At 37.1% G+C, this 23676-nt stretch overlaps 3 protein-coding genes and 1 long non-coding RNA gene across 14 annotated transcripts; 2 read left to right on the top strand and 2 right to left on the bottom strand.

Moving 5' to 3' along the window:
- Positions 1 to 104: 104 nt before the first annotated feature.
- LOC111263415 (uncharacterized) lies at positions 105 to 8510 on the top strand. 3 transcript variants are annotated; one of them, XM_022838447.2, is made up of 10 exons: positions 105 to 285; positions 590 to 674; positions 1821 to 2376; positions 2671 to 3752; positions 4741 to 4815; positions 4981 to 5037; positions 5480 to 5569; positions 5809 to 6012; positions 6338 to 6454; positions 6750 to 8510. In XM_022838447.2, exons 1-10 carry the CDS (start codon positions 260 to 262, stop codon positions 7869 to 7871), a joined length of 3414 nt encoding a protein of 1137 aa, XP_022694182.1. In that variant the 5' UTR covers positions 105 to 259; the 3' UTR covers positions 7872 to 8510. The 3 variants fall into 3 exon arrangements, with proteins under 3 accessions (XP_022694182.1, XP_022694183.1, XP_022694184.1); XM_022838448.2 differs by lacking the exon at positions 5809 to 6012; XM_022838449.2 differs by lacking the exons at positions 105 to 285; positions 590 to 674; positions 1821 to 2376 and adding an exon at positions 2449 to 2485.
- Positions 8511 to 8843: 333 nt separating this feature from the next.
- Positions 8844 to 13154, bottom strand: Gas41 (YEATS domain-containing protein 4 Gas41). 8 transcript variants are annotated; one of them, XM_086969586.1, is made up of 8 exons: positions 13015 to 13154; positions 12162 to 12222; positions 11201 to 11325; positions 10863 to 10962; positions 10554 to 10661; positions 10072 to 10288; positions 9614 to 9690; positions 8844 to 9432 (listed from the first exon to the last, which is right to left on the bottom strand). In XM_086969586.1, exons 1-8 carry the CDS (start codon positions 13062 to 13064, stop codon positions 9328 to 9330), a joined length of 843 nt encoding a protein of 280 aa, XP_086825712.1. In that variant the 5' UTR covers positions 13065 to 13154; the 3' UTR covers positions 8844 to 9327. The 8 variants fall into 8 exon arrangements, with proteins under 8 accessions (XP_086825712.1, XP_086825716.1, XP_022694192.2 ...); XM_086969590.1 differs by having other exon boundaries at positions 12078 to 12222; positions 13015 to 13138; XM_022838457.2 differs by lacking the exon at positions 13015 to 13154 and adding an exon at positions 12554 to 12571.
- Positions 12247 to 21787, top strand: Pgi (glucose-6-phosphate isomerase). Of its 2 annotated transcripts, none has more exons than XM_022838451.2 (12): positions 12247 to 12341; positions 13272 to 13413; positions 14248 to 14436; positions 16654 to 16747; positions 17107 to 17226; positions 17386 to 17505; positions 18099 to 18315; positions 18512 to 18756; positions 19124 to 19265; positions 19490 to 19635; positions 19810 to 19952; positions 20206 to 21787. In XM_022838451.2, the coding sequence occupies exons 1-12, from the start codon at positions 12323 to 12325 to the stop codon at positions 20324 to 20326; spliced, it is 1698 nt and encodes a 565-aa protein (XP_022694186.1). In that variant the 5' UTR covers positions 12247 to 12322; the 3' UTR covers positions 20327 to 21787. The 2 variants fall into 2 exon arrangements, with proteins under 2 accessions (XP_022694186.1, XP_022694191.1); XM_022838456.2 differs by having other exon boundaries at positions 12263 to 12320.
- Positions 20704 to 22993, bottom strand: LOC111263418 (uncharacterized). Its single transcript, XR_002682213.2, has 2 exons — positions 22831 to 22993; positions 20704 to 22632 (listed from the first exon to the last, which is right to left on the bottom strand). It is a non-coding gene; the product is annotated as an uncharacterized LOC111263418 (long non-coding RNA).
- Positions 22994 to 23676: the final 683 nt, after the last annotated feature.

The raw sequence follows: 23676 nt of genomic DNA, 5'->3' as shown, positions 1-23676 counted from the left end.
TCGTATTTAAGATGGCTGGTTTTATACAACAATTATTAGTAATCGCTTAAATAAAGGCACCCGCGTACTCTTAAGGGCCTTCCCGTGAGAGTTGTGTTTAAATTTGCGAGGCCGCTCACGAACGACGGGTAACGGAGTTCTGCCCACCTAAATATTGAAGAACTCTAGAACTACAGTACTCTTATGCTTTTATTTCTATTTGTGGTCCGTGAAGTAGCAACAGTTCAATTCTCCATTAGCATGTGAGGGAAACTGAAGCATGGTGCCTACACTCTTTTCTCAGAGGTAATGATCATTAGTCTAGGTCGGTACACCGGCGTGAACTACGGACATCAACTGACGTTAGGTAACTTTAGCGTTATGGAAAAAAAGAGAGTCAATCAAGTCTAAGATATGGGAAAAATACAAAGCCCTTTAATTGGCATGTTATACGCTTTATATATATATATATACTCTGATATGTGTCCACGCTTTGGTATACAACTTTACCTGTAATCCTAAACAGTTGTTAAGTCTTTGTATATTATATAAATATTTTTATTGAAGTAAATATAAGATGTAATTTGAATATCATCATTTAATCTTTCAGACGTCGTCGACGTCCGGGTTTTCTGAGGGCTAAAACTCCTCCAGAACCACCATCATTTTCAGCATTTGCTCCAGATCCCACACTTGTAAGTGGTTTTTTTTAATTATGACAGCTTCAGTTTACGCGTGGCCATGAAATGTGTCCACATTGGTGGAAACTTTGGCGGGCTACTTGTCGTAACAGCCAGGTGTTGATTTGCTGCTTTTGGTACCAGAAGTAAAAGCCAGTTCTTCTTAATAAAAAAAAAAAGAGCAATTTGTTCCAGTGACCAACAATGCATTGTTCTTGTAATCTGACCGAAGATCAGCTATGATCCAATATTTTTGCGTTGAAAAACCTCCCTTTTACCAACGGTCTACGTTATCGTTAGTTTTTCAAAGATCAAAATGTACTTTTATGAGGCAGACCGGAAGATCTTTAACAGGGCTAAATTGAAACTTCATGGCTTAAAGTTATTTTTGATTCACGTTGTTTTTAATAAAGAAATTAATCATTCTAGAGAGAATATCAGTCGGCAATTGGGTCGTCAAGATAGTCTCCAACGGTTAGTCTTTTTGCATATCTTTGCTTCTTTTGAACTCCTTGGCCTTTACAAGCCTTTTCTTTCTTGGGATTTTCGGCCTGCTATCAGAATATAACTTAATTCTATTGGAAATTTTTTGTATAGTAAGTATCTGAGCTATACGATTTTACAACTAGCAATATCGCAAATTAAGATTTGCAAATTAAGGAAGGAGTACTTCAAAGTTGACTAGTTAGTTACTGATTTAGGGCCCGTATTGAAGTTGAAATCGCAGCGGCTGACGACCATATTTAGTAACCGTGATCGTCAGGAAGGCACTTGCAGCATATTTTGTTGAAGTATCTTTCCGTGTTTACATATGGTCTTAGGAAGAAGACACAACAAATTTTAGACGGTTGATGCGCGCCACCATTTATTGTTTACAAAAATTCGAAAAACGTGCGCATTGTCTGCAGCTAATATAACTAAGATGTAGGTTATAAATTAGATTCCGTCAGTACTAACCATGCGCATACAAAAATGAATGTGCAAACGCTTGTGGATAACCCAGCCAAACAATAAGAATGCCAAGATATTGTTTATATTCCATTATTTGTCAATAAATGTACATGTTTAGTTAATTAAGCAGTCAGTCTATGCAGCTTCGTATTTTCATCTTAAATCGGGAGCAGCGCTTTAGAAACTTAATTGACGCTTCGTTTTGTTTAGGTGGACAGCCAGGCGGGCACTGCGCTTCCTCTTTCAGCCAAGAATGCCGTACCAGCTTGCCGAGGAGACGAAAGTTCTCTTTCGGTTCCTACACTGCTGTCGTCGGCGAAACAACAAAAAGCCGGTATCGGACCAGCTGTTTGTGACGAATATATAGGCACACCACGCAGAAGAAGCTCGCGATTTTTGGTGATTCAAAGCGGTCCCGACACAATTAAAAAACCTTTAAACCAGAATAAAGAAGACACAGCTCGTAATGTAGCTCCCCGGTCTGCTGTACTTTCCACAGATGGAGACAGTAGCAGTCCATCAATTGCTGAAATCGCTACTGCACTGACTGGGCAGACGGAGACGCACAACAGTCCGGCAGAAAACGTTACCCCTTTTCTCCGCAGTAAAGATACTATAGACAGAAGTCAAGCAGAACAACCAATTACTAAGTATAAAGCGCAGAGAATCAGATGTTTGTCTGACGGTAAATCTACCCTGAGTGAATTGAAGTTGTCCACACCAGTGAGAAAAAGTTTAAGGCTTATGACGGCGCGCGAAGGTCAAGGTGAGACGGTTACGCTACGTTGGTTCACTACAGGTGTGGCATGTTCACCTACTTAAGCCGACGAATACGTAGAGTGCATTCATACTTATGGGGAACTTGACCAAAAAGAGTAAGCGGTTTCGTGCTGAGTGCCAGCCGTCTAATCTATTGATTAATGACCTTACTGAGCGTAAAATTTAACACACTTAGCCTAAGTACTTACTAAACATGTAATATCTATTGAGTTTTGTTATCGGGGTTTCTAATTTATGTAACATGTTTAAATCAAGCCATTTTTTAATCATCCAATTTTAGGAAAACAAGAGGGATCAGGTCGACAGTGCAAAACAAAAACACCCGAACGTAAGTTACAACTCTGTAATTCGACTGAAGTCACTGTGTCTACAGCAGTGCGTCAACGATCTGGGACACCATCAAGGGTCCTTGTATCTATGCCAAAGCGACAAGCAATAAGAAAAAGTAAACTGGAAAATGCAGCTCAGGATATGAATGCCATAATTAATGGAAATTATAATTCCTTAAACGGGACGTCCGCAGAAAAAACAAGAGGTTCTGTATATGGCGGTAAAAATGCTACGAAAGCGGCTATAAAGAACGTTAGTACGTCCAGTCAGCAAATACTTCCTAGCCTGCGAAGCAATGCAATGCGTTGTTTTAAAGCCGAAAAAGGATCGGCAATGGCCAACACAAGATCTAGCCTTTGTGCTAACGGACTGAGAAATAATTCTACCATAAATAACTCCATGAGCAAGTTAGTTGCCGTTCAAAACCCTAAGCCTTCTGCGGTAGCGTCAGTAGGTTATCATCGACATCTCGAAAATGTAACATGGCCCTCTAACGTTATTAACATAAGCATCACTTCAATGGATCATGTCAAAAACTGTGTCATGCTCACAAATAATGGATGCTGCCCAATGAAAGACGAAAAGAGAACAGAAGCTCAACAAATAGACAAGATGCAACTGTTGAACCACGTTCACATTGATATTTCAAAAGAACGTTCATTATCTTGCCGCGCGCCAGCTTCTGACATATTAACGGTATGTGACGACCTTCTGTCTGGTTCTATAGAGAACCCATCGTATGCAACGTTTCTCAAGGAAATCTGCCATAGGGGGCCTACGAACAACCCCATGAATGCAAATCGGCATTCTACAAGAAATACTACTCAACTAAATGTTGACAATTGTGATCGTCATCCTCGAGTTGATCAGAGAGAGAACGCCAATAGAAATGTTTCAGGTAGTGTTGAGGCACCGATGATACCATGTTTGCCAGCTGTTGTTCTCACGCCAGCTTTTGCTGATCAGCCTAAGGGAAAAGAAGGGAAAAAGCGAAATCGATTCAAGAGAGAAATGCGGACCTGTTTTACCCAGGTAGGAACTGTGTCCAGTACGATGAGGATTATGTCAGCAATATATTGTTTTCAATCAGGCTGGGTATATGTGATTACAAATGATCTCGGGCGGAAAGGTTTAGACCTGGTTGCCTGGGATTTGTTATGCGTCTGCCTTGAGCCTAATGGGGTGCACCATTCGTCACCGAATTAATATATATTCTTCGTATTCTTTGCAATCCCTACTTATTTGGTTTTGTATTACAGATGTGCTACTCATTGCATAATATAAGTGTTCATATAACGTATATACAATATATGAGTGAATTTAAGTTAGTGGGAAATAATTTAAAGAGTGATAAAACTCGCATCAATTTTTAATAATAGCAACACGATAGTAATAGGTCATTAGGATTGAATGAAGGGAATATCGTTCAGTTATGAAATTACTGTAAGTAGCGCCTGGTAGTGACCGGTATTGCTTACTTAATCGTATGACTGGGCGTTAAAGAGTGCTTGCATGATAAAATAAGGATATATATATTAGAGAAAGGGAATACAGAGTAATGCAGTAAAAAGGACTAGAGTAATACGAAACTTAAATTCAACATAACTAGTATTTATTCAGAACTTTACAGAATGAGCAAAAATGCTTATTATAATCGAATATCTACATGATTGTTACAAATTAGCCATCGTAGCTATTAACGACGACTCTGAAATAGGTAACAATCGAATACGAGTAGGGAAAAGTGAAAAAGTATATCTTGAGAAAAAATAAATCTTGATTCAACAATGCTTCTGCGTTTTACTTGAATGACCTTCAACGAAGCACTCACTATCGAAGTGCCACATGTGCCATATGTGACTAGATACCGATCGTGAGGCTTTTGCTTCGAGACCGTTGATACTGTTGAACGTAAAATAGAATAAGTTATATCATAATCATTGATGTTGCTTTAATCTTCCTAGGCTTTAATGCAGAAATAAGGACTGACACACTGTAAATTAATCTTGGTCTTCATTAGGTAACACCGGTCCTCAAAGAAAAGAAAAAGAAAGATAACCAAGGTAAACCTGTCCTACAAGACATGCAGACAAGCGTGAGTACCAATATTTTCGTTGTTTGACATTCTTGCGACGCTCTTTTACACTTGAGACTTAATTGGTCGTCTTTTTTTTGTTGCAAATCAAATAGCAAATAACTTACTATGAGGTCCTACCTCAATTAATATAAGTAAAACTTATTAAGCATTTAAGCGTTTCAGACTACCGACTTCAGTCATATCATGTACGTTCCCGGCTATAAATCGCTATGCGTTCAGGTGAGTGGCTATCGGATCCCTTCGTGGTATATTCATTTGTCTATGTTGAAATGCAAACTATAATTCGTCGCCAATTAACGTTATAGACGCTATTTCAGTTTCGGTTCTAGAGCTATGGTTAATTCTTGTGGGCTTAATAGAGACGCGACACAGTAATTTGTTCGGGAAATAGTAAAAGGAAGGTTCTTCAGCAGTTAATTATCTATATACGGCAACAAACTTGTCTACAGCTTTCGTAAGCGCGAATATTGCAAAATTAACATATGTTTATGACCAAACCCTTTGTTTGTTGAATTGTTGAATTTTAAGCAAATGTATACTTTAATAGTTAAATGCACCGAGGGGACAACGTAGATAAGACTAGTTACTAATGAAAGCCCGCTAAATCTGATTAGATTATCCAGTTCAGCCTTAAATTCATAGCTGTTGTTTTTCCAAACAGGTTGATCTGGATCAAACAGAAAGTCTCCCAAAACGAAGGAAAATCTCTGATGTATGCGGTCTAGTTGCGAATAGGAACTGTGACAATAGGGTAAGCTCAGGAATTGGACGGGTAAATACAATGTGAGACATATCTGATCCTTCACTTATTTAGAAAATTGTCTAGCTTAAATACGGCTTTATTTTACGGTTATCATATATATCAAAACATTTTTTTACTCGCTGGACGCCTCTTATCATATATATATATATGTGTGTGTGTGTGTGTGTGTCTGTGTGTGTAAGAATATTGGCATATTTTGTGTATTGTGCATATTTACTTTTTAATAGGGCAAGCCAAAGGTGGACAAAGGCACCAGCTGTTGTGAGGTATTGGTTGATGAAAATATACCTAAGAATAAACCAGATACCCCGAATCATGAACGCCAAGCATCATCTGTTGTTGAAACGACCACGTCAAAGGCAGCTTGTATTCCTTTGCCTTTAGCTCCTATATTTGAACATCCGCGAGAATATTGTTCCGCCTGCGTACAGGTTTGTTCGCGAATTGCTAGTCATGGAAAAACACATTGCAAGTTTAGATGGAAATAAAATTTTATAGCCGCAGTCAGTTTGCTTTTTTTATTATTGTTTTATTTTAATTCATGAGGACTCTAGCGCATATCGGGTAAACAATTTGAGTTTAAAAACCATCGCTATACGATGATGTTTTCTTGGCGAATCAACTTATTGTTGCCAAACGTATTTTTCGCATTAAAATCTGTAAGTTGAAAATATTAAACAGGAGACGATGACAGTTTCGGCAATTTCAGTGGTAATGATACAAAGCGTAATTTGTAACCATAATCTTTCGTTGCAGGTTGACATGGGTAAGAGCGCACTGAGTTCTCACTTGTTTGTGAAAATGCCCGATAATGATGGAACGATCCGACAAGCTTTGGCTCCACCACCAGATATAGCCAGAAATTCCATAGAGGTACCCAGTTTCCTTAAATTATCCCGTAGTAATCCTCATCAGCATACGATCGTAGGTGCGACAACGATTAAGAGTCAACAAAATTCAACCCTCATAACTTCTTGCTCGCTATTTTGAACTAAACATTTCCTGATATTTCTGATAAAAATTAAGCGAAGCAAGTAATCATTGAAACCTATTTTACTCCTGTTGAAAGTACTGGACTACCATGTGTAATTGCACTCGTGGTGTTAAACGTCTGATTAGAGTCTACTGGGTGGTATACGTGATGTAAACCTAGCTATTATGTTTTCAGGCAACCCTATATTCTCGAGGGGCTAAAAAGTCTCTCTCAGTACTTGTCGCAGAGGAGCAAAATCTTGTGAACTCCAAAAAACTCAGTTCTCAATTTAGCCTTATCGGAACTGAAATGGCGCCTCCATTCGCAAATTTGAATCTTGATGCACTTCCCGGTATAATAGTCGACAACCCCGGTGTTCCAGTTTCGGAAGAAAAGGATCATTATGTGCCTGTTAATGTCGAATCTGCAACGCAAGCCTCAACACTACCAGTTTTCGAGGCTGACCGAAAGTTGAGCCATGTCACCCGTAATCGACAAGCGACAAATGCACCCTCAGATTCCAATAGTGTCAACAAATCGCCAGCCGCGGTGAGCTTGGCTGCAAACAGCTGTCATTTGAATCGAAAGAGATCGCCTCCGCTAAGGCCAATACGATGCTTTTCAGCTCATTTGTCTGGTAAAATGCCCGTTCGCACAGTAAATGCTGATGTCAATGCCCTACAAAAAGATCTTTTTCAACGACCCTTCATTCGCCGTCGAGTCATTATCTCTAACGAGGTGTTTCGTCGAGTGAACCAAAGGACCGAGGAGATGTGGGAAGCTTTTCGAAAGCAGTTTAAATTGGCGGCAATGGCGGAAGAGAATGAACAATGGACCGCACACAAAGCCGCGAAGAGGCGTAGCGAGGCTCGACGAGACGCACTTGTCGACCACGAGCCAATTGACGATAATATGGAAGAGGAAATTCAAATAAGAGTTACCGAGAAGGTGGCTCAAATGCAAAAAAAAATCAAGAGAATCGAGAAAAAGCTCGCCAAGGAAGCAGCGGCAAAATCAAAGCCTGTCGATGAACCCAAAGCCTCCAAAAAGCAGGCAACAACAACAACCGATGAAAACAGTCATACCTCTCAGGCGACTGATCAGCCGAAAAATTTTAGAAAAACAAAACAAAAAAGGGAAGACGCTTTAAATTTGAACAAGCGTAGAAAAATAACGCGAGCTACCAGTTTACAAGATTCGACTAATCACCACGAGAACAGACGACTGAAGTCTCATCGTCTATGCACACTTATGGAAGAAGAGATTTCCCCGATAAAAATAACTCGCCTTGCAAATGCCAATGGAAAAACGAGATGAAAGAAGCTGATATTACGTGACACCCTTAGATCATTTACATTCGCTATCTTATTAGGTTGAGCCATGTAATTTATTATCCGGCAATTCAGCGAGTAGGAGGTGATACCAAATTTTTGTGTTTTCCCAAAATAATAACAAAAATAACAAGTGATTGAAAGATAAGCGATCTCTCGACTGGTACAATGGCGATTGTTATTTTTCTGTCGATTCTAGTAGACGATTATCGCATTTCCGTACCCCACATTGTCTAACAAATGGCAAACATTATGTTCCTTCTGTTTATGATTCCTTTTTGTTTTTAGTGGTACATACTTTTGAATTATAAAATCCATGCATATTGCTACCAACACAGATAAAATTATTTAGCTACTTAACTGCATAGATCATTGACTTTCTTATGTACATAATGTAGCTGCATTAAAAGACACATGTTTTTTGTTTGTTTAAGTTATGTAAGGTTATAGTGTGTATGGCGCGGAGAAAGGTTTTCTAATAAAAAGTAGATGGTGATCACCGTATCCTCTAAATTGGGTAGAACCTGTTTCGAAAAAGTAAACAGTAGATGCATACAAATTGTGGATGTATATATAGAATAACTTGAATAAACATATTTATGGAAGCAGAATACATATACACAAATTTGTTCTTACCTAAAATTGTGATGGAAGCAGAATACATATACACAATAGTTAATTCGCTTCTTATTTAAGGAGTAATACTTTATAATAATGCGCATGCACAAAATTCGTGCTCAGCACACCACGGGCGGTCTTGCACATTATACTTGGGACATCGATACATAGCTTTTCTTTTTTCTTTCTAGCACAAAAAAAGCGTATGCCCTAAAAAAACTGAAGAATAAAACTGTTTATTTAATTTAGCATTAAAAAAGTGAGGCATTAAGTATCGACATGATATAAGATACAATTTTGTTAAATAGCTATATTAAATCTAGAGTAAGAACTATATTCCTGAGTGTAAAGTCCCATTTATTTGTGAGTCATGGTTAGTACAATCAGTTTATAACGACGGTAGTAACGCTTTTTTCTTATTGTACTTTTTTCATATTTTTACTTTGTGTCTTATATCAATGGGTGGACGTTTTGCTACAAGTATCTTGCTGGTACTAGCGTCTAGAATTAGCTCGTCCGATAAGTAATAAAAATACATGATATGGTTGATGTATTTATTAGAGTCATATGAGGCACGGATCCCCTTAATATAAATCAGTATTACAATCGCTGTTTTTCTAATTCATCCCATATATTTTATGTCGTTTTATTTACAAGGTATGCTGCCCTCTTTATCACCAGGTACAGTGACAGGGCTGCATGTGTCACGTAATAAGTTCATGAGTCACGTAGTTATGAAGTCGGCATTCCCGTTGCAGCTGCCAAGTTTGTCAGATGATCGTCTGTTTCGGCCTTTTTCTAGTTAGTTGTTGTAGATCCCTATGCTACGATTGTGCAGGCTCGTGTTGCCCCATCTGCTGTTTAAACATATCAATGGTCTCACGGGTCGATTTGATTTTTTCCTTTAATTCGGAAATTTCTTTACGGATCTGTAAAGTAAGTTTATCACCAACTAAACAGTTTGTATGCTAATATAATAATGTCGGTTCAACATTCAGTGATACTGAAATTTCCGGTCTTCAAAGCTGATTACTTTAAGCATACTGTAAAATATAATAACAGATACATTCGCTATCTTGGTGGAAATAAACGAATGTAAATTTAGCTCACCTTCTGTTTTGCCGCAAGTATCTGTTCAAGACTCTTCTTATGCTTTGCCTCGATGTCTGTCTCATGGCGCCACGGACCTAGGAGCAACATTAATGTATAAAATATAAGTCCCCGTGATAGCACATTGGTAGCGTGTTTGTTTACTAAATTTAGGAATGTGTGAGGTCGTGTCAAATCGAAACTAAGCGTAGATGCATATCGTTTTTTTTGCTAGTGGCTATCCATTTGAAGAAATAATTAACAACAGCACCGGACGTAAAATGCGAAATATTTAAGTAAAAATAGTTTAATTTCTCGTGAATAGCAAAATGTCACACAGTAAAGTCTTACGTTACACAGTAAAGTTTAATGTTAAACTTAAGCGATGATGTATAGCGAGAATTTTGTTGTATGTAAACAAATGCCAAGTACAATTAACTGATGAGAATAAGCGTTGAAGCTTTTCCTTGTAGCCTTACCCGGGACGACTGGCAGAGGTGGCTGAGTAAGCAATTGATGCATATGAAGTGTTGGTTCAGAAAAAATGATCTCATCATACGTTTCTGCTACAAGAGCTTTTCGTGAAGGACACGGTTGTGGGGGTCCCGAGGAACCATCGGAGGAATTGGCTGTTTGAAAAAGCTTCAGGACGTGATATAGGGTGACAGGACGTTCATTAGGATCGTGGAAGTAAACCTGAAATACAGAAATAGTTTTGCCGTCATTCAATGTACATAGTTAGACACCGCGGCGTTTTTGCTGAAGTAGTTCCATCAACTTTTGCATAATTCATGTTGCTGGCAAGAAAGGTTTCATAATGGTAAAATGATTTTTTTTACCAGGATTGTACAATTTTTTTTTAAATTGTACATTTTGCAGATTTTACAGATTCAGTGTTTTTTACTGAATTTACCCTAGATTATGGTAATTATTGATAATTATCCAGTCCATTTTCAAGTACCTTAATGACAATTTCGAATTCTCCCCATCCTGTTTCGGTGACCTCATAAGGCGGGACCAATATTATTCGATTCTGGTTTTCATAGCTCTCGTGTAGTTTGAAGTGAACCTACAAATAAAATTTTTTTTTAAACTCAGTATACTTCTGTTTTTTGTCATTGTTACGACAAGCACAGTTCATTTAAAAATTATGTGATGAAGCAGATCTTATAAGCCCACTCGAAACGCATGGATGTTCATTACGCAAAACGAAAGCAAAAAAAACTATGCTCTTTAATAGAGATTTGCGTTGCCATTCTAAGTTGCAAACCTTTTTAATCCAGGTAGACATATCTTCATTCAGCAGAGGTTTCAAGTAAACTGTCCATTGGTGAGTGTGGCCATCTTCCTCACGTTTCTTGCCAAAATACCTAAAGAACATTTAAAAAGTTATATTTATTAAAAAGTTATATAATTATAAAAAATGACAAATTTCGAACGAGTACTATCTTATAAATGCTTGGGAAATCAGCACTTCTAAATGGATCAACGCATTTTATAATGATTTCATTTGAAGAATCACTTATGATACCCGCGATAGGACCAGAGCTGATCATGTACGCACTGGTTCTGTCAAATTAAATGTCACGACGCTTAGGTTAATCATACCTGGCGACGTTTCCGTAGACGATCGGTTTAATGATTGTAGATGCTTTAACACGGCCCGCTTGCAATGAACTTTCCTCGACAACCTGCGGCGGAAGTATCTTCGCCATTGTCTCTGCGTAGTACGTCTGAAATATACAATCAAACTAGTTATTGTTCCTCATTCATTAAATGCATTTAAGGAGGAATACATCAGCAGAGTCATAGTACTAGTAGCACTGGATAGGTACATTCGAATATCTAGAACATTTTTAATAGTATAGACCATCGACACCTATATCGTAGAATATAGTGGTCTGGTTTTTCTTTTTTCCATACTAGTGGGACCTATAGATGAACGGCTATGATGAATTTTCTTGTTATTGATATAGTATTTGATTTTTAATAGCGTAAGCGGGCTGAAGTTTTTCGATTTAAAAGTCGTATTCCTAGACAATGATTATTCGTATTCAGGTTTCAAATTTTTAGAAAAGCTTACTTGAAAAAATATGTTACTAATATTTAGCTATACTTATTGGTTTAAAAAGGTTTGTGTAAGTTAGTCACTGTTCTTGTAGAATAAGGAGCTCTAAAGGGGCCTTCAATTTACCGACTCGTTGAAAGTTCAGCAAGGTGCCTATAACCTTACTGTACATAATTATAACATTTGTTCGCTTCGTTAGTATTTGGTTAGTATTTTCATTTGCTGTGAAATAAACGTACTGTTGCCTAAACAATACCGGCGGGATTATTCGGAACGAAATGCCAATTGCAGAATGAAATACATGTGTCTAAACTGAACAAGCTGGAGTCAGTGTGAATGTCCTTCAAAGCCAGATTTTGAAACAAGTTCTTTACTTGTCACAATAGTAGTAAACACAGTAAAACGAGACCACCGAACTTTTCTGTTGCCGACTCAAATGTTGCTACACTTCGATCCTTCATCAATGTCTGCTCTAAACCGTGTTTTTGTTGTGGTGCTCACAGTGTTTGAGGGAAGGCGAAAGGGCAGCGGCAGCTGGAGAAGCATCGGCAGCACCTGAATGCTGTAATTCGAATCAGAAGCTATTAGCCACAAAAACAGCACGAGCAAGGCGAGACCGCGAAAGGCCCATGTGAAAGTGAGGGCGCTTTTGCAAGTCAAGTATGTTTCTTCTAGCCAAGAGTAAGAAAAATGAAGGACTTTTTGCCGTGAGCTGAGGATTTCACGGCTACTGTTATTCATTCGTCGCCGCCTTTGTTTAGTATAAAGGAAGATATTGATAGGGCTATGGATATGCAGTGGTCACCTTGAACTGATCTTTCCTTATATATGTGCTTTCAATGACGTGATCAGATATAGCAAAAATGCATCGTACAATTTAAACGTTCATATACCATACGTTCAATGTGATTCGATATCCAATACGTTGGAGAAATGGCACTTTTAGATGTATAGTTTCGCAAACTTTTTCCATTCTTTAGCAAAAGCTACTGCACATTTCGATGCTATAGTAGCATGAAAATAATATTAACCCTTCTTTGTTGCAAAAGCGTACGGAAATTCAGCGCGTAATTTAAAAGTTGAATAACTTAATTGGTTATCTATTTTTACAGCATTTTGTGATATTGTACAACGTATAAAACAGACTACTCGGTAGAATATATTGTAGGTAATCTCAGAGACTGCATAAAAATCCCGGAGTTTAAATTGATTTCGATAATAAATATATATCAATTAAAACCATTTATTGTGTTAGCCAAACTCCCACCTGTAACTTAGAAGTGAGTTTGTCAAGCTCCAAATTTGTGTAGCCCTACGCTTAAATGTTTTCCGGCTTATAAATTTCTTTACTCACACTTCATATACGTATAGTTCTTTGAGATGTTGTTCGCACATTTTTGTCATACGGCTATTAGGTTAATTATCGTATAAAGGTCTTTTTTGACCATTTTCAATGTCATTAAGGACTCTCCTCCACTTAAGCAGACGACAGGCGTTAGAGGTCATCCGCGGAGTGGACAGCAAAAACTAGATCCTCTCGTGTTAGCGGAGTTGTTTTTTCGGGGAGTCAGTCGTGAGTGAGCACAGATTTCAGTTCTTATCCTGCTGCAGTTCTCAACAAAGGTGACAACATGGTGAGCCTTATGCAAGACGGAACATTCATCAAGCTCAAGAAGCTGTACAGCATGAAAAAAGGGACTCTAAATATTAATTCGCTCTTCGAGAATGATCCATCCCGAGCGGAAAAATATACGTGAGCATCAACCCTCTTTTTAGAATTCTTTTATGCGGGCTATATTTTTAGAGGGGTAACTGTTACCAAATATATCAACTGAATATCGTACAGTATGACAGGTTCCCCTATGTTCAATAGAGTTTCATTTGTCTATGCCAAGATTTGGGGTGATCACTATACCACAGTGCTTACATTGTGGATTCGAATAGTAAAATTATTCAGACTCATTCATCCATGTGGCTGAATAAATAGGGATTTGTTTTCTATAGAGTCAACTAGTCATTTAGATTTTTGGCTTTATCAATAATAATGTAATAAGATATTTTCAGTGCATAAATGGATGAAAAAGTACAACAGTACTTTCATGGTTAAGGCAATCTATTTTCTCAGTCGAATTTTTTAAACTAATCAGGACAATCAGCTAATCTCATTTTAAGCGTTTGAATTAGCCGCACTAAGCAAAACCCGAAAACTGTCAACTATGAGAAACGTTTTATACGAGGAACAAGAAAATACATTTGAGATCAATTATTTTAACGGAGAGGTTGCTGGCGCTCAGTGTAACATAGTAAAAATTAATTTTAATCTATCAAAAGGGCCTAGTCAAATGTAGACTCAGGAAGTATGCTACTTATAATTATAATAATGTACATTTTATTTAGATGGGTCGCATGTCGGGATCTTTTCTTAACCTAACATACTTATCAATCTGCTTATATTTTGTTGGTAGCTATTTGCCTTATTTTTAAATGTATTATAAGCATCTTTGTTAATAGATATCTTATATTGACTAGATTATGATGCAGTTGCTTTACAATGGAGGCTTTTTTCCTTTTCGGTGTTCTTTCACAGAATTAAGCTTGCTGACGGCGATGAGACTCTTCTGATAGACTACTCGAAAAATCTGATCGACGATGAAATACTTGTGAATCTGGTGGAGCTCGCGAAAAATCGTGAGGTTGAACTCATGCGGGCAAAATTGTTTTCGGGAGAAAAAATTAATTTTACAGAAAATCGCTCAGTGCTACATGTGGCACTCAGGTAAAACTATTTCAAAATTTAGCTTGATTTTTCTAATTTTCGTTTTACATACACGAGCAGCGAGTATAAATTTCTCGATTCTAGATGGTGTATATATAAAGTACTTCATAGTTTTTTTTAAACATTTGTAACGTTATCGTGTTAAAATGATATACGAGATGCACCTAGACATTAAATACGATTAAAATAAAGAAGTAAATAATCAGCATAGCAATAAACAATATTCAACAATATATTAATCGATGGACATGAAACTGAAGCAACCTTGCCCAAACTTGGGTATTATAACTTAATTTATAAACTCGTACCATATTATAATATCAAAATACCTCATAGTACCAATGAAGAAGAATGGATAGCCATGTTGAAGTCAAAATTGGAAATCTAAAGGTTTGTTAGTGATTTTATATTTGGGAAACGCATTTTAGTAATGGAATGACATTTGTTTATAAGCCTGGAATACAGATAGCATTTTTGTTATCATATTCATTCTGACACAACAGATACGCTAGTGTTTCTATATTATCAGCTTGCTTCGAGATGTTTCACCACACTTGGCGTTTCCTAGAGCTGTTCTTATCAGTGAAGAGCATCCCAATTTATGCCTTCGTTAAGAGAAATTCGAACCTTTTTTGTTAAAAAGTACTTTTTTTATAAGGATTATGGAAAAGAAGGCACACATAAATTCGGCTGGACCGACTTGTGACCTGAAAATGATTGGACTGATCTCTAAACCATGAAGTCAACCACAAACGCTGCAAGCCGTTTTGGCCATTAGATGAAAGCAATTGGTGCATATTTTTTGGAAGAAAGGTGCAACTTGAAATGTCAGTTTTTATCGTAATATTTAATGTCTACATTGAATTGTTAGACGAACACAATTATCAAAGACAAACAATGTTTTTAATGCACATACGATTGTTTCACTTAAAATCAATTACTACTTTGTTGATTACGCTTGGACATCATAAATATCCGCATTGCTTCATTGCAGGCATGGTGTTTCAAATACTCTTCTACCTAATGTCCTCGTATTTCGAATGATCCACTATTTGCTACCCCTTTAACAAGACGTTATTTTTTACCGTTAAAAGAAACATATGTAACGGTATTTGAGAATCACTGAAAAATTATTTTGATAACAAAGACCAGAGATGGGGTTTAGCGACAAATTATCACTTAGCAATATACGGTTATACTGCATACCTAAACGACACTCTGAATGAGATATATACATACATAAGAGAATGCGCGCACTCGATCGAGGGAAGGGGCAGTTCAATCGTTTGAATAAGAAAACAAAACCTTTTTTGGGTTTTACCGTAATCCAGTATTTTTCCAAGTGTCTGATACTTTATTGCAGTGCTCTGACTTTTGTCATAATGAACGTCCTACCTTGATGTGTAGCAACGTGTTGAACAGTTACCTTCGTATTTGCTTAGCTTCGCATGACTCTACGCGTTCTACGCGTGTTTCTCTGGGTATACATTTACATCTTGCTATAAGAACTAGATAATCAAGCTGTGTAAGTGGTTTAATGTATTATTTAGTGAATTTTGTTAATATTGACAACCTTGATGGTTATTTACGTGTCCTTGTCGTTCGTTCGTTTATTCGGCAACATTCGTTTATTGCTGACGCGTAGCTATTATGTAGCCAACTAACCAAAGCTAAACGCAAGACTCGATCCAGGCGGACTGGCCGCCTTTAACTGCTTCAGTAAACTTTAGGCAAAAATTTAAAAACATTAAAAATTGCGTTGTTCGATGGATTAGATGACAGATTGCTTCACTGTGTGTAAGATCTCGACCTTGTATTTATTAGGATTAGATGATTTTCAGATAGGACTTAGACAGAAGTCTTGTTGATATTCAAGCTGTTCATCATCATCGGACATCAAATAACTAGGCACGCACCGCTCTCTCTAAGTTGAAAGTTAAAAGTGAAGCAAATTTAATCCAATGCAGGATTAGTTATGCAAGTAAAATAATAGTGTGATGTCAAGTTGAAATATCATTGTAAGAGTAAGCAACGTTTACATGGTGCCCGGCAAATGGCAGAACAGATTTTTATTATAAAAAAAAGCTTATAATTTTTGCTGGGTATTTTCGTTTAAATACGTATAAAGCTAACATTAATACGATATTCGAAAAGATAATATTTGAAGCTTGTTTGAATATCTTATTTGAATCTAGTGATATCCCTTTGTATTTACAGGAACCGGTCAAATAGACCGATTACTGCTGACGGAGAGGACGTAATGCCTAAAGTCAACGCTGTTTTAGAGCACATGAAGGCATTTTGCCAACAGGTACGTTATGCACTTAGTTTTGCGAACAAGTTAATCTAAATTTACTTTTTCACTATTCACCAAATGTGTAGCCAAAACGCGACCCCAAAAATGTTAGTCTTTAATTGAATAAAAAAGCAAATAGGTAACTCGAGTAAATTGTTAACCTACGGTAGATCCGATGACTTTAGTATAATAACATTACCTACTTACGTTAGATTAATATATATTTTCAAATGTAAAAATAAAATGGTTTTTCTTAAAAAAGCATCCTGTCAGTCACTCGGATTTTTACTTTTTCGATTTTACTGTAACCTTAGCGTTGACGTTAGATTGATTTTGCGGTGGCATTAAATGTTATTTTTCCTTTTGATCTATAGGTAATCTCAGGCGAATGGAAGGGCTACACGGGTAAAAAAATAACTGACGTTGTTAACATTGGCATTGGGGGTTCTGATCTCGGTCCTCTTATGGTTACCGAAGCCCTCAAACCATTCCAGGTTGGTCAATTGCCAAGCGATTTTTTTACATGCTATTTACATAGTTTTGTTTTATTAAGATAATATATTTGAATAGTAAATAATTGGAAAAGCGATATGATGTAATTAGGTGTTCGTAATACATCTAGCTTGCCTAGCATGCGGGTTCTGCCTTTTCAGGTTGGTCCTCGGGTACATTTCGTATCCAACGTTGACGGCACCCATCTCTTCGAGACCTTGAAGAAGGTAGATTCTGAAACTACACTGTTTATTATTGCGTCGAAGACTTTTACAACGCAGGTCAGTTGAGAAATCATACATATCATTTTTCATAGCTCGGTTTTCTTTTTGCATGTTTTGAATGTATCTTAAAAGTAAAAAAAGTAATTTGTTTGCAATACATTTTTCTTTCGTGATGAGTATTGAGCTACAGTAATAGATAAAGGATCTTCATTCGATTCTAAAATCGTTGAACAAATAAAATGATTATCTAAGTAGTTAATGCTATGCGGTATTAAAGCATCTTTGGAGATTAAGTTTAATTGTTAAATTGTTTTTAAAAAGTTGTTTAAATTGTTTAAATTATGATTTAGTTCAAAACATCATACTAATAAGTAGGAATCAGTCAGTACTAGGGTATAATAGAGTACGTATATCGTCAGTACTAAATACCCAGACACCATAGATTATCTTTTGCATAATATAAATCCTTTTATGGAGTTGCTTCATATTTAAAAATTAGAAGATAAAAGTAGACCCTTCAGCCTCATGAACCGTTTTCTCCCAAACCTTATTTTATTAAAATGAAAAAAATAGACATTATTGGGAAGAGGAAGCATCAAAAGTACCTACAAAAATTGCTTCTGAGCATTTCTATGTTTGCTATAATGCAGGAAACCATAACAAATGCCGAGTCAACCAAGCAGTGGTTCTTGGATAAGGCAGGAGATAAGGCTCATGTTTCCAAACACTTTGTAGCACTTTCTACAAACAAACCAAAAGTGGAAGCCTTTGGCATTGATGCCGCCAATATGTTTGAATTCTGGGACTGGGTTGGAGGCAGATATTCTCTTTGGTCCGCGATCGGGCTACCGATCGCGCTCTTCATTGGTAAGTTTATCTATTTCTGTCTGCCAGTGATTTATAACTTTGCCTTTCATTCCAATTTCGAATTCAGTATTTTTGTTACAAAAGGATATACTTTGTCACGAATATGCCAATATTTTTATGCAGATATATCTCGAATCGCTAAAATCTCAGACGCTCATCTATAATTTCACGCTTTTGATACATCTCAATATTTTAGGTATGCCAAACTTTGAAAAGCTTCTTGCCGGAGCTCATTTTATGGATGAACACTTCCGAACCACGCCTTTGGACAAAAACGTGCCAGTTATCCTAGCCATGGTCGGAGTTTGGTACATCAACTTTTTCGGCGCAGAGAGTCACTGCTTGTTACCCTACGATCAGTATTTACACCGTTTCGCTGCCTATTTTCAACAAGTTGATATGGAATCTAACGGAAAATACGTTCAGCGCAATGGAGAACGGGTAAGCTCTCCATACCTTATGCATAAGCACCGTATCTAGCACTGTAGCAATAAAGGGTCATACGGCAAACGCTTACATATATCATCTACATATAACAGTTGGTTCGATTTATGACAGGAACAAAAGGCCATAAGTAAAAAATGTTGGGTAGATTTATCAAGTATGTAATGTCAAAGGACCCAGTGTTTCGTCAATAATACTACTTCTGTCACTATAACCATTGCATATAATGCTGGATCAAATAATTTCCTTATCATTAATTTTATTATCCATTAGTTTTTCTTTTCGTCAGATATTCAATATTTTTGTGGTTGCTTGATACATACTATTCTTGTTAAAACAAACAACACGTCATTGTTGATTTCAGGTGGACTACCAGACCGGCCCAATTTTGTGGGGAGAGCCCGGTACCAACGGTCAGCATGCTTTCTATCAGCTGATTCATCAGGGAAATAGATTGATTCCATGTGATTTCATCGCCCCTGTTAAGACCCACAACCCTATACGAGGTGATTTCTTTATGTATAGGAAGAACCAACACTAGTTATTTACGATGGCTGAAAGTAATTTTTTTGTTCTCGTGGTTGTCTGTGCGATAAGTCCAGAGGTATCTTGTCTTGGGAATATCTCTATTGTAATCGAATTAGTGACCAAACATTCTACGTATGTTCCACGTACATATACAGACTCCACCAATTAGCGCTTCTAGTATTCACGTAATTTGTATTTTTAGGGGGAGTACATCACAAGATCCTTTTGGCCAATTTCCTAGCTCAGACAGAGGCGCTTATGAAAGGCAAAAGCGAACAAGAAGCTAAAAGTGAATTGAAGGCTTCTGGGCTAAGCGAGGAAGTCCTTGAAAGAATCCTTCCTCATAAGGTTCGTACTATTAATTACATGTGAGATAGCTTGTCATAATGGTTGTATATCTATTACATCTTTGTTGGCTATTAGTTCTATAGGCTTGTACTTCGTGAGTAGAATTACCTTCTACTTAATTATGAGGACGTTTTATAAACTTAATTGCTTACTTCTCATTTTTTCATTTATTAGGTGTTCCTTGGTAACAGGCCGACAAATTCGATTATCGTTCAGCAAGTTACACCTTTCACCCTTGGAGCTCTGATTGCCATGTACGAGCACAAAATATTTGTTCAGGGTGTCATCTGGAATATCAACTCATATGATCAATGGGGGTAATTGAATAATTTGCTTTTTATTTTATTTTTTTGTTAACATTCCATAACTATTTCGATAAATATTCATTCTCGAAAAGGAAACTTTTATGCATAGAAATCCATAATACTTAAGTAGTAGCCTCTCTACTTTATTTGTGTGCCTATAATAGTGCAAGCATTAACGCACGTTGAGAGAAGGCGCTTCTGTGATTCAAATATTTATCGATTTTGAGAAATTATAATAACGTGATATGTTATTACCTGCTTGCAGTGTGGAGCTGGGCAAACAGCTTGCGAAAAGGATCGAACTAGAATTGAACGGCAAAGATCCGGTTAGCTCTCACGACCCATCAACAAACCAGCTGATCAACTTTATCAACAGTTACAACTAGAAATCACTAGGCATATCGTCAATATTTTGCCGCATGTCTTCCGTTATACGGTTACTTTTCAAGGAATGGATCGTCTTTCAACCGACGAGGAATAAGTTAAGACTAATATAAAGATTTGACAGACTAACAAGTAGTTCTAAGTTTTGTTGTGTTAACTGCTATCGGATTATTTGTCTTTTCTTCATAATATACTTGATATATATGCATGATACTGGTAAAACCAGCGCTCCATAAAAGATGTACGACCATTTAAATTAGTGACGGATGTTAGTAGATATGGATGAAGCTTAGCATATAGAAGGTTCTGTGCTATAATGAATGACGTGTCAAAAATGGTGAGGTTAGTTCGGCTTTGTTTTTACGGAACATATGCAATATTTTGGTTTTTTGAAATCAAATGACAAGGTAGAGTGATTATCTTTAAGATTTTTTAAAATAAGTGTTTCAATGCTACTGATTTGCTTCTGTGCCGACAAATAGAAGCGTTTAATACGAGTTTTAGAACCGTTAACCGCTGAACAGTTTTGACGAACGTGACATTAAATTCTTGTGTACGTTGAATTAGCAATAATATACAGCCAATTTTGTTGGCTTACATTTATTGCTTAGGCATACCAATTCTGTTTTTTTCTTAATTTATCAGATATGTATCTTATTCTCGAAATTATATATAGCATCAAGGACTTCCTCCAATTAGGAGTCTAACCGCGGTGATCTTTCTGTTAGTTTGGAGTTTCTTTAACAGACTTATGGAACGGATGGCAACCATACAAACAGCTACGAATCTTAACACTAGTACCTTAATATTAATTTTCCTTGATTTCTAATTTTTATTTCATTCCTTGTTTTCTTGATAACCAGTGCACCATATTCAGTAATAAAGTTTGCCAAAGTTGAGACTTGTAGTATGCTTGGGAATGATAATTATCATGAGAACGCATACAGAGACACGCAATAATCATTCAATATACGTCGTTTCTTATTGAATCTACCTGGATACTAGGAAAGGGTAGACGTTAATAATAATAAGAAAGGCTCCTAATGTTGAAATTTAATGATACATAACGGTGTTACCGAAAAGTACGCGCAATATCACTACATATGTTTGAGACATAATTTGATTTTACATAAATACACTAGACAGCAATAATTTATTGTTTTCTCGTGGGTTCCAACAGACAAGGTGCTGTAACGAATCATAGTAATAAAAAAGAAGCGTCGTGTGCACGTTTCCGCTCGGTATTACAACTTACTAACAATTATTTGAAAAGAGTATGACAGTATGTAAGAAGCAATATATATATACAAACAAATATATATATATATATATATATACATATACAGATACATACAAAACGTGCAATTTCTCTTAGTCTATGTACTTAACCGAAAAGGGAGGAAGCAAACGATAAAGAATAGATTAAAAGCTGAATAAATCGGACAACATTTCATTGGCTGGTACACTTTTGAAGTCTTAGTTTTTGTGTAGGTAGTGTGTTAACAATCTCGTAGTTTATTCTTGAAGCAAAGAAGCTTGCATGGATTTTGGCCTGGGCTTTTGGAGTTTACCGATGTAATTTCATCTCTGTAATGGCATACAGTCGTAGACTAATTTTAAAAGTCGAGAAGGCTACTAACTTGTATTACCCTAAAGAGGTAACCGCAAAAAAATATTTAAATTACACTCTTCTATTACAAAGCAGAGAATACATTTGAAATAGTAGGTTCGTAACACACAGATAGTTCATTTTAAGTACTCGCTATTCGGAAACTTTAATATATATACTTGTATCCTTTACTTCGAAATCTGCTGCTACAAGGTATACCCAAGTAAGTCCTTCAAACGGATAGAGCAGGTAGAGATGTATAGGATTACACGAGTTCTATTCAGCAAACCGAACGTATAAGCAAAATGACGATCTATAACCACTTTCTCTTGTCTGAAACTAAACAAGTAATCGACAGTCTAAACGGCTGATCCTCAACGGTAGAATTTCGATTACAGGTACAAACAGGCTGGTATACCTCGCAACACCCACATTACAGTGGCCTAGTCATGATGTGAAAGTCTTTGTCTTGGCCTGACGTTGTTAGGCGAGAAAATAGTAAATATCAGGTGACACCGCTAGCTCTTAGTAAATGCTAAAATAACGCGAATTTTGACCGCTGTTACATTGGTACCGCGCGTTTTCCACAAACCGCTGCCGCTACCGTCTTCGACGTCTGAAAGTAACTCAGGCGTGAAGTTGATTGTTGATGGCTCCTTCCGCTCTAGCCGGCCCGTACATTGACCAGAGCATTCCCAGCTTAAACAAAAAGGTACGCATTAATGGCATGTTGAAAGACGCATGTGCATTCGTTTAGTACATTTAGTTGAAAGAAGGTCTTTACAGCGTAATAGTAATAACGACGAGAGGGACGGCGATAAAAATATTACGGCTCGCGATATCAACATGCAATTATTTACGGCAGCTGCTGTTACTCCCGGTAATTTCATTTACTACCTTTAGACCCATTCGTAGTGGGCGAAATAAGAGCGAGCGGCGTTTCCGATGGCGGTGACGATTGCGTCTGTCATACAGTGTTGATGAGTGGCAAGGATATAGACGTTTGATCTTTTATTAAGCGCCCGTCCACACAAACAATGAATATCACATATGGAGGTTCGTAGTAAAAACATGCGCAAGCGCACATAGGCACACGTACCCACACAGGCACACCTGCTTGTCCCTAGATAGATGCGCCAGCAGTTCTGTAAACGCATTATTGTGGCAACTAAAACATAACTTTCTGGATTCTCTGGAGGTTTGGAACGAACTGGGTTGTCGAAAAAGTATTAACTGTTTTCCTAGCTAGATGACTTTAAAATCACATATCTAAGGTAATATGAGTTGTTTGGCAGTAGTAGATGTGCTAAAATTGTTGGAATCTTCTTTATCCAGGCTTTAAATAGAGCGTCTGGAAGAAATTTCCGCTATATCTGCCAGTTGATCATAATAAATGCACAAGTATTGCCCCAAGGTAGCTCTGTCACTTTTATTCTGGAAATTTGATGTGGGGATACATTTTGCAGTAGGCAATCATTTACGGAAAAAACTGACGAAATTATTGCGAAAAGTGAGCAAGACCGACACGTGCATAGCTGTAATATCTCGCCTAGGAACTAAATATCTAACAGCAAACAGTTTTATACTATTTGAAAAAAAAAACAGACACAAAAAAGTTCGACACTTGGGTGCCGCGCGAATCGACGCAAAAAAAATGTATTCGATCATCTTTTTCTATCTGCGAAGCTTTCTATTTCTTTCTATTTCATTTCTACAGCAGCTGATCATGAGTGATGAGGAATG

The sequence above is a fragment of the Varroa jacobsoni genome, unplaced genomic scaffold (assembly GCF_002532875.2).
Source record: "Varroa jacobsoni isolate VJ856 unplaced genomic scaffold, vjacob_1.0 scaffold_763, whole genome shotgun sequence".
Classification (NCBI taxonomy): domain Eukaryota; kingdom Metazoa; phylum Arthropoda; class Arachnida; order Mesostigmata; family Varroidae; genus Varroa; species Varroa jacobsoni.
The sequence above is the reverse complement of the archived record's forward strand: the minus strand, read 5'-3'. Positions and strand labels throughout refer to the sequence as shown.